Genomic DNA, 11581 nt, shown 5'->3' with positions numbered 1-11581 from the left:
TACCCTACTCGCAGCAGCAGCAGAAAAGATGTATCTAGTTTGCCCAGAGTATAATGCAACCGCCGATTTGCAGCATCCAAAATCTCTGTCTCTCTCCTTCTATTCAATTATATAGATCTTTCTAGGCCTTCAGCCTTTGTATAGCCAAATTATATAAACCCCCATATGAATAGCGAAATATAGTAGTAGTAAGAATTGAACTGTAAAAGTAACACGCGTCTTTCAATTTCTATCCCGGTTCCCCCAAGTTCGCCGGTAGTTTGTCCGCCTTGTGAACCGTTTCCGCGCGCTTTTTCGGACCCTCACGTTTACATATGGTCCTTCGAGCCGGATCGCGAATATTTCGCCGCGAACCGCGTTTTCTGTGACCGCTAGTGCCCGTAATTTGGCCCCGTCGCCGCCGTATCGGCCCCGAGTGCTTCTGCCATTTGGCATCTCAGTGGTGCAGAACAAGTGAGGTGTAAAACGATCAGTGACTGTGAACAATAAGTGCGCAAAATCCACCAAGATGGATCGACTAATCCGCGAACGGAAATCGCTGGAACCGCGACTGAAACGTATTTCGGATACGGTGGAGAAAATCAGGCCAGAAGCGGCCGAAGAAGTCGATGTGCAAATCGAACTAGACGCTTTAAGTGAGGTGTGGGCGGCCTTTTGTGCCGTGCATAAGAAGATTCTGGATGTGAGTGAGGAAGAAGAAGCGTATGCTGATGCAGTGCACCGCCAAGGAAAGTTTGAAGCATGCTACATGTCGCTGAAAAACCGTTTATTAAAAATGCTAAAGGTAGTGAAGGATCGCGATAGTGCTGCTTCTCAACAAGTTCCGCAGAATGACGTCATCAGGCAGCTTGCGGATCAGCAGGCCGAGTTTCTTCGGATAATGTCTTCCCACATGGCCGCCGGCTCCAGCTCTTCTGCCGTCGTACACAGCAACGCCGCCGCATCCCCTCTCTCGGATCTTAAGTTGCCTCGGATGAATATGCCCGTTTTCAGCGGAAATTATCTGGAATGGCAATCGTTCTACGATTTGTTCGACAGCTTGGTGCATCAAAACCCAACGCTGAAGGACAGCCAGAAGCTGTAATTCCTCAAAACCAACCTTGCTGGTGAGGCGGCGTCCTTGATTTCTCACCTCAAGATCGAGGATGCCAACTACCAACCGGCACTGACGAAGCTGAAATCCAGGTACGATAAGCCACGTGAGATCGCTAATCAGCATATTAAGCGGTTTCTAGCGCAGCCAACGCTGACATCCCCCTCTTCTCACGGCTTGCGATCGCTCCACGACGTGTCGGACGAGGTTATTCGTGCCCTCCATGCCATGAATAGGGAAGACCGTGACACGTGGCTCCTCTTCATCTTGAGCGAAAAGGTGGATCCAGATACGAAGCAATTGTGGTGTCAAAAGATGGCGGAAATGGATGAAGCAAACATCGATCTTCAGTGCTTCCTCAAGTTCGTCGAGTCTCGCAGTTTTGCTCTGCAATCTGTTCAACCAGTTCGCCCGAAATCCAGCGTGCCCTTCAAGCCACCTTCAAGGGCTCAACCTCAGTCCCGAGGTGCTACCGCATTCGTCGCCACGAACCCTCCGTTTTGCAACGTCTGCAACAAACCAAACCACCATCTCTACCAATGTGGTAAGTTCATTCACATGAACCACGACGATCGACTCGCTCACGTAAATAGGATGAAGCTGTGCAACAATTGCCTGAAAGTACATCCCGGTGAGAGCTGCAAATCAGGAACCTGCAGGAAATGCAACTTACCTCACCACACCTTATTGCACCCACCGTCGTCATCAGCAAGCCCACAACCAGCACCATCATCGTCGGTCATGGCCCCTGCAAATTCAGGATCATCAGCACAGTCCTTGATTTCGGCCCTCGACTCACCATCCTGCCTCGATGCGTCTAGCGTCCTACTCGCCACCGTTGCCATCAATGTGCTGGACAGCCAAGGACGGCCACACGCCTGTCGTGCCGTTTTGGATTGCGCGTCCCAAGTCAGCTTTATCAGCGATGATTTTAGCAAGCGGCTCGGCCTCAAAACAGTAGCCGCCAACATGGACCTCGAAGGCATCTCCTCCACACCAGCGCACGCTGACAAGTGTGCCGAAATCATCATCTCCTCTCGCTGCACGGATTATCGAACCTCCGTATCGTGTATGGTTTTGCCGAAAATCACCAAAATGCTTCCTTGCAAGCCAGCGAACATCGACGGTTGGCCCATTCCAGGAGCAATACACTTGGCAGATCCTCTGTTCCATCGCCCGGGTAAGGTAGAAGTTCTACTGGGAATGGAATTATTCTTTCAGTTGCTCGAGCCCGGCAAAATCGCCCTCAGTATCGACGACAGCCTACCCACACTTCAAAACACCAAACTCGGCTGGGTGGTCGCTGGTCGGTACCACGAATCGAACACTTCGGTTGGATCTCACGTTTCAACCTGCCTGTTGACTTCCACCGATGACGATCTCTCGCAGCAGGTACGCAAATTTTGGGAGCTAGAAGAATACGCTACAGCATCCAACCATCTCACCGAAGAAGAACAGCGATGCGAGCAGCACTTCGCCGAGCACACCGTTCGTGATAAGGCAGGGAAGTTCATCGTTCGTCTCCCATTTCGTCTCGACCCTAATAAGCTTGGTGAGTCTAGGCCAATGTAGACCTGTGCGCCGCCGCGCCACGCCGCCGCCGCCGACACTTTTTATCCCACGCCGACGCCGACCCAGGTGTCGGCGGCGCGCCATACGCCGCTGTTTGTCACGCCGCCGATTTTCATTTTTCGCGCCGGTGATCAATGATAAAAAAGATAAAAAAAATCACGATCGCTATCATAAGAGTTTGATTACAATAAATGATTTCTCAACTCTTATGTCGTTTTCGTTTTTGCGGTGGTGCTACACCGGTGTAGCACTTTTGCACCGAAAATGTTCGTTTTTGATTTTCGTGCTACACCGGTGTAGCACTTTTTCTGCACCGCGCACGATAGTGTAGCACTCAAAAAATCGGGAGTGTAGCTGGTGCACACCGTGTTTCGGCCAGGATGTCTTGCCCCACGTTGTGTACTTTTAAATTTGATTCCGGGCGGCGGAGAAGTAATGACACGCGTACTGGATTTTGACTATTTATTCGCACCACCGTGTGGCAGTGCTCCACACGGCGGTGATATGACGAGAATACACTATACATATGGGTTGTGCTCAGTGGTGTGGTGTTTATACACGCACACCAATGCAACTGCAACGGAAATGTTCGTTTATTCAGCGAAAAGTGTACACGGAACTACAAATCAACCCAAATTTAAGTTGTTTTGACGCAATCCCGGTCTTCCGTGGAATAACTCAAATTTGCGTCAAACAGCGAAAGTGGTGAGTGAGTAGTTCTCGTTTGAGAGCGGCAAAAAAAATAACCCACTGGTAAGTTATTTTCACCCAACGGAGGCCTCAAATGACGCAAATTTGGGTTAACTCAAGAAATCCCAAATTTGGCTTCTTCCACGGAAGAGCAGCGGATGCGTCGGTGCTTCTCTCTTTGTTTTCGACAACATTGCGGTGGGGCGAGGGAGAAAACAACCCAACTTTGAGTTAAAACTAAAAGCAGTTTAGTCAAATTTGAGTTTTTAAAACTTATTCTTTGGGTTTTAATATTTTTCCGTGTAGTACGAAGCGGTGTAGCACCGCCGCAAAAACGAAAACGACATTAGAATACACATTCACATATCTCCAGAAGTTTCCTTAGAGATTCTTCCAGAATGATTCATTGATGCCCCCAGGAGATAGACCTGGGATTCCTTAAGACAATCCTTTGGGTATGCCTCCAGGATGATTTTTTTCTTCAGAAGATCTCTCAAAAATTCTTTCAGGAAAACTCAGGGATGCCTCCTAGGGATACATCAGAGATCCTTCAGGGATGCTCATATGAGGTCCTTCAGAAATTAGTCTCAAAGTTCCTTCGTGAATTCCTTCAGAAGTTCCTTCAGGAATTCCTACAGGAGTTTCTTTAGGAACTAATTCAGGAGTTTCTTTAGGAACTAATCCAGGAGTGTCCTCAGGGATTCCTCCAGAAGATCCATCAGAAATTTATGGAATTTGTTCAAGAATCCCTCCTTAAATTCCTTGAAGGATTTCTCTTGGAATTGGGTCTTATAGGGGTATCCGAATTGTTTCATAATCGGAATCTCCGCCCAAAAATTAGTCGGAATCCAACATTTCTGTCCAAAATCCAGTCCAGGAACTATTTTTAAAATGCAATTAAAATTTGTATGGTGAACAGTTTTTGTTCGGGTTGAACTGTCATTTCATCGACTGAACTGTCATTCTATCCACTAAAAATGAAACTGTTTTGTTAATTTTACCATCAAAACGAAAGTATTGGAATGCAATCACATCACGTTATACTCAAAAAAAAAAAATGAGTTCTTTCGATTGGGCTATAGAAAATAGGAATATATGTTTAACTAAACAACCCAATTACCTCAGGATGCATCAAGAAAAATCTTCAGAGATTCTTTCAAGGATTGCTCCAGAAGTTTCTTCGGTGATCTCTCCAGGAGTTCGCTCAGAGATCCCCCTGAAATCTCCAGGAGGATTCTGGGATGCCTCCATCTGTTCATTCGGAATTCCTTCAGAAGCTCCCTGGGCCTAGACTATTTCAACGGGAGTTCGTTCAGGTATCCTTCCAGAAGTCCCTTTAAAGATTCTTTCAGGAGGATTTATAAATGCCACCTGGAAATCCATCAAGAATTCCGTGAGGAACTCCTGCAGGAGGCCTTTAGAAATTAGTCTTGGAGTTCCTGCAGGGATTTCTTCTGAAGTACTATTGGAAATTGTTACAGGTGTTCTTTCCAGGAGTTCATAAGAGATTCCTCCAGGAGTTTCAGGGATTCTTGGAGATGTTTCTTCTAAGATTCCTCCTTAATTTCTTCAGGGATTCCTATAGAAGGTCCTTCAGCAAACCTTCAGAGAATCTTATACGAAGATCCAAGGATACCTCCAGGAGAATTCAGGAATTGTCCCAGAAGTTTATTCAGGGATTCCAATATAAGAGTTCCTTCCAAGATTCCTTTAGGATATCCTTAGGGGATTGCTCGAGAAGTTCCTTTAGGAATTCCTCCAGAAGTTCTTCCAGGGATCGCTCCTGGGGTTCTTTTAGAATTAGATTGTAGATACTCACTGATGCCTTCAAAAGTGTTATCAGAGATTTCTCTAGAAGCTCATTCAGGAATTCTTACAGAAGTTCCTTCAGGGAATCTTGTAGGAATTCATACAATAATTCTCTTAGGATTATAATCACGTATATCTCCAGGATATTCTCGAGGAATCTTTCATGGAGTGTCTACAAGAATTCCTCAAGGATTTCCTTCTGGAATTCTTACAGAAGTTCTTTAGATACCACCTGCAAATCCTTTCCCCTACCCGAAAAGATACGTTGAGGACTCCGCCTGGAAATTCCTACCGGTATTCCTTCGAGCAGCCCCCGGGAATCCCTGCAGGGATTTCTTCTGTAATTTCTTCGGTAATTCATCCTAGACTTCCTTCAAGGGTTCCTCTGGACTTCCTTAGAGAATTCCTCCTGGCTTTTCCTGGAATTCTTTCAGGGATCGCTCTTGGAATTCCTCCGGAGATTTTTCCTAGATTTTCTTTCGAGGTTTCCTCTTAGACTTCGTTCGAGGATTCCACCTGAAATTCTTTCGGGATTCCTTCTAATATTCCGTCGAATTTCTTTGATGATTTCTCTTCCTTCGGTGATTCATTCATTCTGGAATGTCTACTGGAATTCCTTCGAGTATTCCTCCTGAACGTCCTTCATGGTTTCCTTCTGAAATTGTTTCGAGGCTTTCTCCTGATATTCTAACGTGGATTTCTCCTGAAATTTCTTCGGGGTTTCCTCCTGGAATTTCTTTGATGATTTCTCTTAGAATTCCTTCGGAGATTCCTCCTCTATTTGCTTCATGGAATTACTTCAGGGGTCTTTCTGAAAATCCTTTGGGGTTTCCATCTGGAATTGCTTGAGTGATTTTGCCTAGAGTTGCTCCGGGGATTTTTCCTGGAATTCGTTCGGGGATTTCTCTTCAAGTTCCTTCAGGAATTTCTCCTGGAATTCCTTCGGAGATTTTTCCTGGACTTCTTGTGAGGATTCCTCTTGAAAATCTTTTGAGTATTCCGCTTGGAAATCCTTCGGAGATTCCTCCCAGAATTCTTTCAGGGGTTCCCCCTGGGATTCCTGCAAGGATTTCTCCTGATATTTCTTCGGGAATATCTCTGGAATTCCTTCTGGAATTCCGTCGGGTATTCCTGCTGGACTTCGTGCAGGGATTTCTCCTGCTCCTCGGGAATATATTTAGAAATTCCTTCTGGAATTTATTCGAAGATTCCTCCTTAAATTCCTTCGGGGGTTTCTTCTAGAATTCCTTCGGAGATTTCTCCTGGAATTCTTTCGGGCATCCCTCTTGAACTTCCTTCGAGGATTCCTCTTGAAATTTCTTCGGGGATTCCTTCTGATACTCCATCGGGGATTCCTCCTGAAATTTCTACGAAAATATCTCTTCGAATTTCTTCGGAGATTTTTCCTGGAGTTCTTTCGGGTTTTCCTCTTGGAATTCCTGCAGGAACTCTTCCAAGAATTATTTCAGGGGTTTCTCATGGAATCCCTACGAGGATTCCTTCTGGATACTTTTCGATGGTTCCTCCTAGAAATACATTGAGGATTTCCACGAATTCCGTAAAAGAAATCTGGAATTTCTTCGGGGATTCCTCCTGGACTTCCTTCATTAAATCCTCCTGGGATTTTTTCGGGGATTCCTCTTGATATTCCGTCGGGGATTCCTTCTGAAATTTCTTTGGTGATTCCTCTTAGATTTCCTTCGGAGATTCTTCCTGAAATCCTTTCAAAAATTCAACATGGAATTACTCCAGGCTTCCTCCTGGAATTCCTTCTTTAATTTCTTCGATGATTTCTCCTAGAATTTCTTCGGAAAATTCTCCTGGTATTCGAAGATACTTTCTTGAGTTCCTTCGAGGGTTCCTTTTTGAATTTCTTCAGAGATTCCTCCCGGAATTCCTTCAGAGGTGCCCTCTGGAATTTTTTCTAGACTTCCTTCGAGGATTTCTTTTAAAATTCATTCGGGGATTCCTCCTTACATTTTGTCGGGGATTACTCCTGGAATTCCTTTGGGATTTCCTCATGAAATTCCTTTGGTGATTTTTCTTCATATTTCTTTGTAGATTCCTCCTGGAATTCCTTCGGGAGACCTCATAGAATTGCAGGGTTTCTTCCTGGAATTCCTTCGGTGATTCCTAGAATTACTCCGGAAATTTATCTTGGAATTCCTTCGGGGAATCCTTCTAGAGTAATTTCGGGGATTCCTCTTAGAATTCCTCCGGGGATTCTTCCTAGAATTTCCTCGGAGTTTCCTGCTTGAATACCTTATGGGATTTCTCCTGGAATTCCTTCAAGGAATCCTCATGGAATTCTTTCGGAAATTCTTACTAGTATTCTCTCATGGATTTCCCCTAGAATTCTTTCAGAGATTCCTTCTCGATATTTTTCGTTGTTTCCTGTCAGAAATCCTATGGGGATTCCTTCTCGAATTTCTTTAAAAATTCCCGCTGGGATTCCGTCGGGGATTTCTCCTGGAATTCCTTTGGTTAGTTCTGCAGTAATTCCCTTAGGATTCCTGCTTGAATTACTTTGGGGAATCCTCCTGGAATTGCTTTCGAAGATTCGTTCTGGATTTCCTTCTGAATTTCCTCGAAAGCTTCAATCAGGGATTTCTTCAAAATTTTCTGCAGGGATCTCTAAAAGATATCCTTGAACCGCCAGAGATTCCTGCAGAAGTTTATTCTACACAAGTTCCGGCAGAGATAAGTTCAGAATTTTCTGCATGGATTCCTTCAGGAGTTTCATTCAGGTTCCTCCTAGGATTCCTTATGAGATTCCTCCCTGAAATTATTCGGAGATACCTTAGTGAAAATAGTTTGACCTTATCATCAAGTTTGATAGCTTCTGAAGGTTCTGAGAAGAAGAAAAAAACAAAGAACTATAGCAAAATCAGTATTTTATTCGAAAATTGAATTTGAAAATATGGTCAAATTTTGGTCACGCCGATTCACGCCGATTCACGCCGCCGCCGCCGCCGCCGAAAGCTGCTACCGGCGTGACGCCGATGACGCCGCCGCCGCCGGCCAAAAATGGCTCTCACGCTGCCGCCGATCAAAATATAGTCGGCGCACAGGTCTAGGCCAATGGCGGAGAAACGTTTGCTCCACATAGAGAGAAAGCTCGACCGTAACCCAAAGCTCAAAAGTGAGTATCATGAGTTCATCCGTGAGTACATCGATCTCGGTCACATGTCACTCGTTGAAGATGCCTCTCCCTCAAGCAAGTCTGTATATCTTCCACACCACTGTGTGGTAAAATCATCGAGTTCGACTACCAAATGCCGAGTCGTTTTCGATGCGTCGGCTAAGACTACCAGTGGGTTCTCTTTGAATGATGTACTCATGTGTGGCCCCGTTGTTCAAGACTCGTTGATTAATATTTTGATCCGATTTCGCCTCCCATCTATCGTGCTGGTTGGTGAAGCAAAACAAATGTATCGCATGGTATGGGTGAACGAGCTTGATCGTGACTTTCTCAAAATTCTGTGGAGGTGGGACAAGGACGAGGAGATTAGGGAGTATCGTCTGAATACCGTCACCTTTGGGACTAAAAGCGCATCCTATTTGGCCACGAAATGCGTTCAAGAGCTCCTAGGATCATACCGGCAACAATATCCGGCAGCAGTTGAGAAGGCGGAAAAAGGGATCTACGTTGATGATGTACTCACCGGAGCATCGTCTGAAGAAGAAGCAAGGCTACTACGAGAACAACTCACCGAAATGTTTGCGTCCGGCGGATTCCATCTCCGGAAATGGGCCTCGAACAGTGCTGCAGTATTAGAAGGAGTTCCTGATGCAGATTTGGAGGTGAAGATCCCGATCGAAGAGAACGGAAGCTGTACTATCAAGGCCCTCGGAATGCAATGGCAGCCGTGCAGTGACGAGCTCCATTTCTCCTACCAACCTACCGAGATCCTTCAGCCCACAAAACGCAACATCCTATCGCAAATCGCCAGCCTATTCGACCCGCTCGGCCTTCTTGCACCGATCATCGTGAAGGCAAAGCTGGTGATGCAGCGAATGTGGGAGCTGAAGGTGGCCTGGGATGCAACTCCCCCCGGTGAGTTAACAAACGATTGGTTAGTATTGGTGCAAAAGTTCTCGCTTCTCAACTCGTTTCAGATTCCCCGCCATGTGATTGACATGCGCAGCTGGACTCGTCTCTACCTGCACGGCTACTGCGACGCATCCGATGTGGCCATGGGCGCTTGTATCTACATTCGGGCTGTCGACAACGATGGAAATTCTTCCTCGCATCTTCTCTGTGCCAAATCGAAGCTGGCACCCATCGGCAACGGCAGAACCACCACACCCCGGCTTGAGTTGTGTGCAGCAGTTATTCTCGCGCGATTGATCTCCAACGTGAGAGCTGCTCTGTCGGCAACGGACTTCTACGAGGTGCGAGCGTTCTCCGATTCCAAAGTCGTCCTGGCATGGCTGGCCGGCGGGGCTGCAAGGTGGAAGACATTTGTGGCGAACCGTGTTGCAGAGATTTCCACACATCTACCCTCTATCAACTGGAGTCATGTAGGCACTCTCCACAATCCGGCAGATATGATCTCTCGAGGTGCCTTTCCCGAACAGCTTCATCAAAACACTCTCTGGTGGCATGGGCCAACCTGGGATCCATCGGAGACCGACAACGAATCAGCCCCGAACGACAATCTCGACGATATCGAGCAACGGCAGCTAGACAGAGAGCAGCGAACCGCAGCTGTGGTATGCTTCACGGTCTACGAAAATCGTTTTTTGGATGATATGATGGCTCGGTACTACCCGAATCTACAGCTCCTTCTCCGTATCACCGCTCGCATTCTTCGTTTCGGACACCCTGAGTTCCGATGCTCTCCACGACTCTCTCCAGCTGAGATAAACTTTGCTTTGGGGAAGTACCTGCAACACACACAACAACAACATTTCCCCAGCGAGCTCAGCCGACTAGAAAGAGGTCTCACCGTCGAGCGAAGCAGCCCACTACATCAACTCAATCCATTTCTGGACGAAAACGGTGTCGTTAGGGTGGGCGGAAGGCTGCAGCAATCGGACTTGAGCTACGACAACAAGCATCCGATCTTGCTGCCCCGTCACTCAATATTGACCTCGCTTATTCTTCTGCACGATCATCAAGAGCATCTCCACTGTGGCCCTCAGTCATTGCTAGCCGCCACTCGAACTCGGTACTGGATACTACGCGGGAGCAGCGCTGCTCGAAAGGTTTGTCGCGATTGTGTGAAGTGCAACCGAGCCAAAGCACCCCGGATTACGCAACAAATGGGACAGTTACCAGCGGACCGTTTGAAACCTCTTCCACCGTTCACCATCACGGGCGTTGATTACGCCGGCCCTGTGAGCATCGTTGGACGAAGAACTCGTGGGGCTGTACCATCGAAAGGCTACGTTGCACTGTTTGTTTGCTTCGGAACGCGGGCGGTGCATCTGGAGGCAGTTTCCGACCTGAGTGCATCGGCTTTCCTCGCTGCCTTCACCCGGTTCACCAGTCGGTACGGAGTCCCCAGCAAGATGTATTCCGACAACGCCACGAATCTCCGGTCAGCGGCCAGAACCCTTCGTGAACTCTACCAACAGATCGAGGCGACCGAACACAGCGACGAGGTCAACGACTTTCTCACCGACAGACGTGTAGAATGGCTGTTCATACCCGCGCGATCTCCTCACCACGGTGGATTGTGGGAGGCTGGAATCAAGGTGGCGAAGGGATTCCTCAGCAAAATCGGAGGTAACTATAACTACACTTTTGAGGAATTAAGCACTCTCCTCGCTCAGGTAGCTGCGTGTATGAATTCGCGTCCGATTTCTGCAATTTCGGATGACCCCGCGGATCCTCAACCACTCACGCCCGCGCACTTCCTGATCGGGCGTCCTCTCGATGCCCTCCCGGAGGTCAACCATCTGGAGCAGCAAATAAGTTCCTTGTCAAGGTGGAACTACGTTCAGCGAGTCGCCCAGGATTTTCGCGCTCGGTGGCAATCCGAGTACGTGCTTGCACTCCAACGACTAGTGAAATGGCAGGCCTCATCCCCAAACGTTTCGGTAGGCGATTTCGTTCTACTGGTCGACGACAACGAGAAGCCACAACAGTGGCCCCTAGGACGTATTCAGGAGATTTTCCCCGGGACCGACGGACGTGTTCGAGTAGTGTCGGTCAAGACTGCCAAGGGTGTTTTTCGCCGGGACGTTAGGGGCTGTCCATAAACCACGTGGTCGGGGGGGGGGGGGGGGGGGGTTCGGCCAATGATCATTTTGTATGGACAAATTAAAAATTTTGTATGGACAAATGACCACGAGAGGGGGGGGGGGGGGGTTGAAAAGCCCCAAAAAAATGACCACGTGGTTTATGGACAGCCCCTTAGGAAGCTGCGCCGGTGCCCACTCGACAGCGATGAATTCGTTCCAGGAAGA

The 11581-nt window shown here is 47.5% G+C and overlaps 1 protein-coding gene across 1 annotated transcript; it reads left to right on the top strand.

Moving 5' to 3' along the window:
• The first annotated feature begins 508 nt into the window (after positions 1-508).
• Positions 509-11374, top strand: LOC115258838 (uncharacterized). The gene is made up of 3 exons (XM_029859271.2): positions 509-1042; positions 1139-2649; positions 8236-11374. Exons 1-3 carry the CDS (start codon positions 509-511, stop codon positions 11372-11374), a joined length of 5184 nt encoding a protein of 1727 aa, XP_029715131.2.
• Positions 11375-11581: the final 207 nt, after the last annotated feature.

The sequence above is a fragment of the Aedes albopictus genome, chromosome 2 (assembly GCF_035046485.1).
Source record: "Aedes albopictus strain Foshan chromosome 2, AalbF5, whole genome shotgun sequence".
NCBI lineage: Eukaryota > Metazoa > Arthropoda > Insecta > Diptera > Culicidae > Aedes > Aedes albopictus.
Note: the sequence above shows the minus strand (reverse complement) of the source record. Positions and strands in the feature narration are given on the sequence as shown.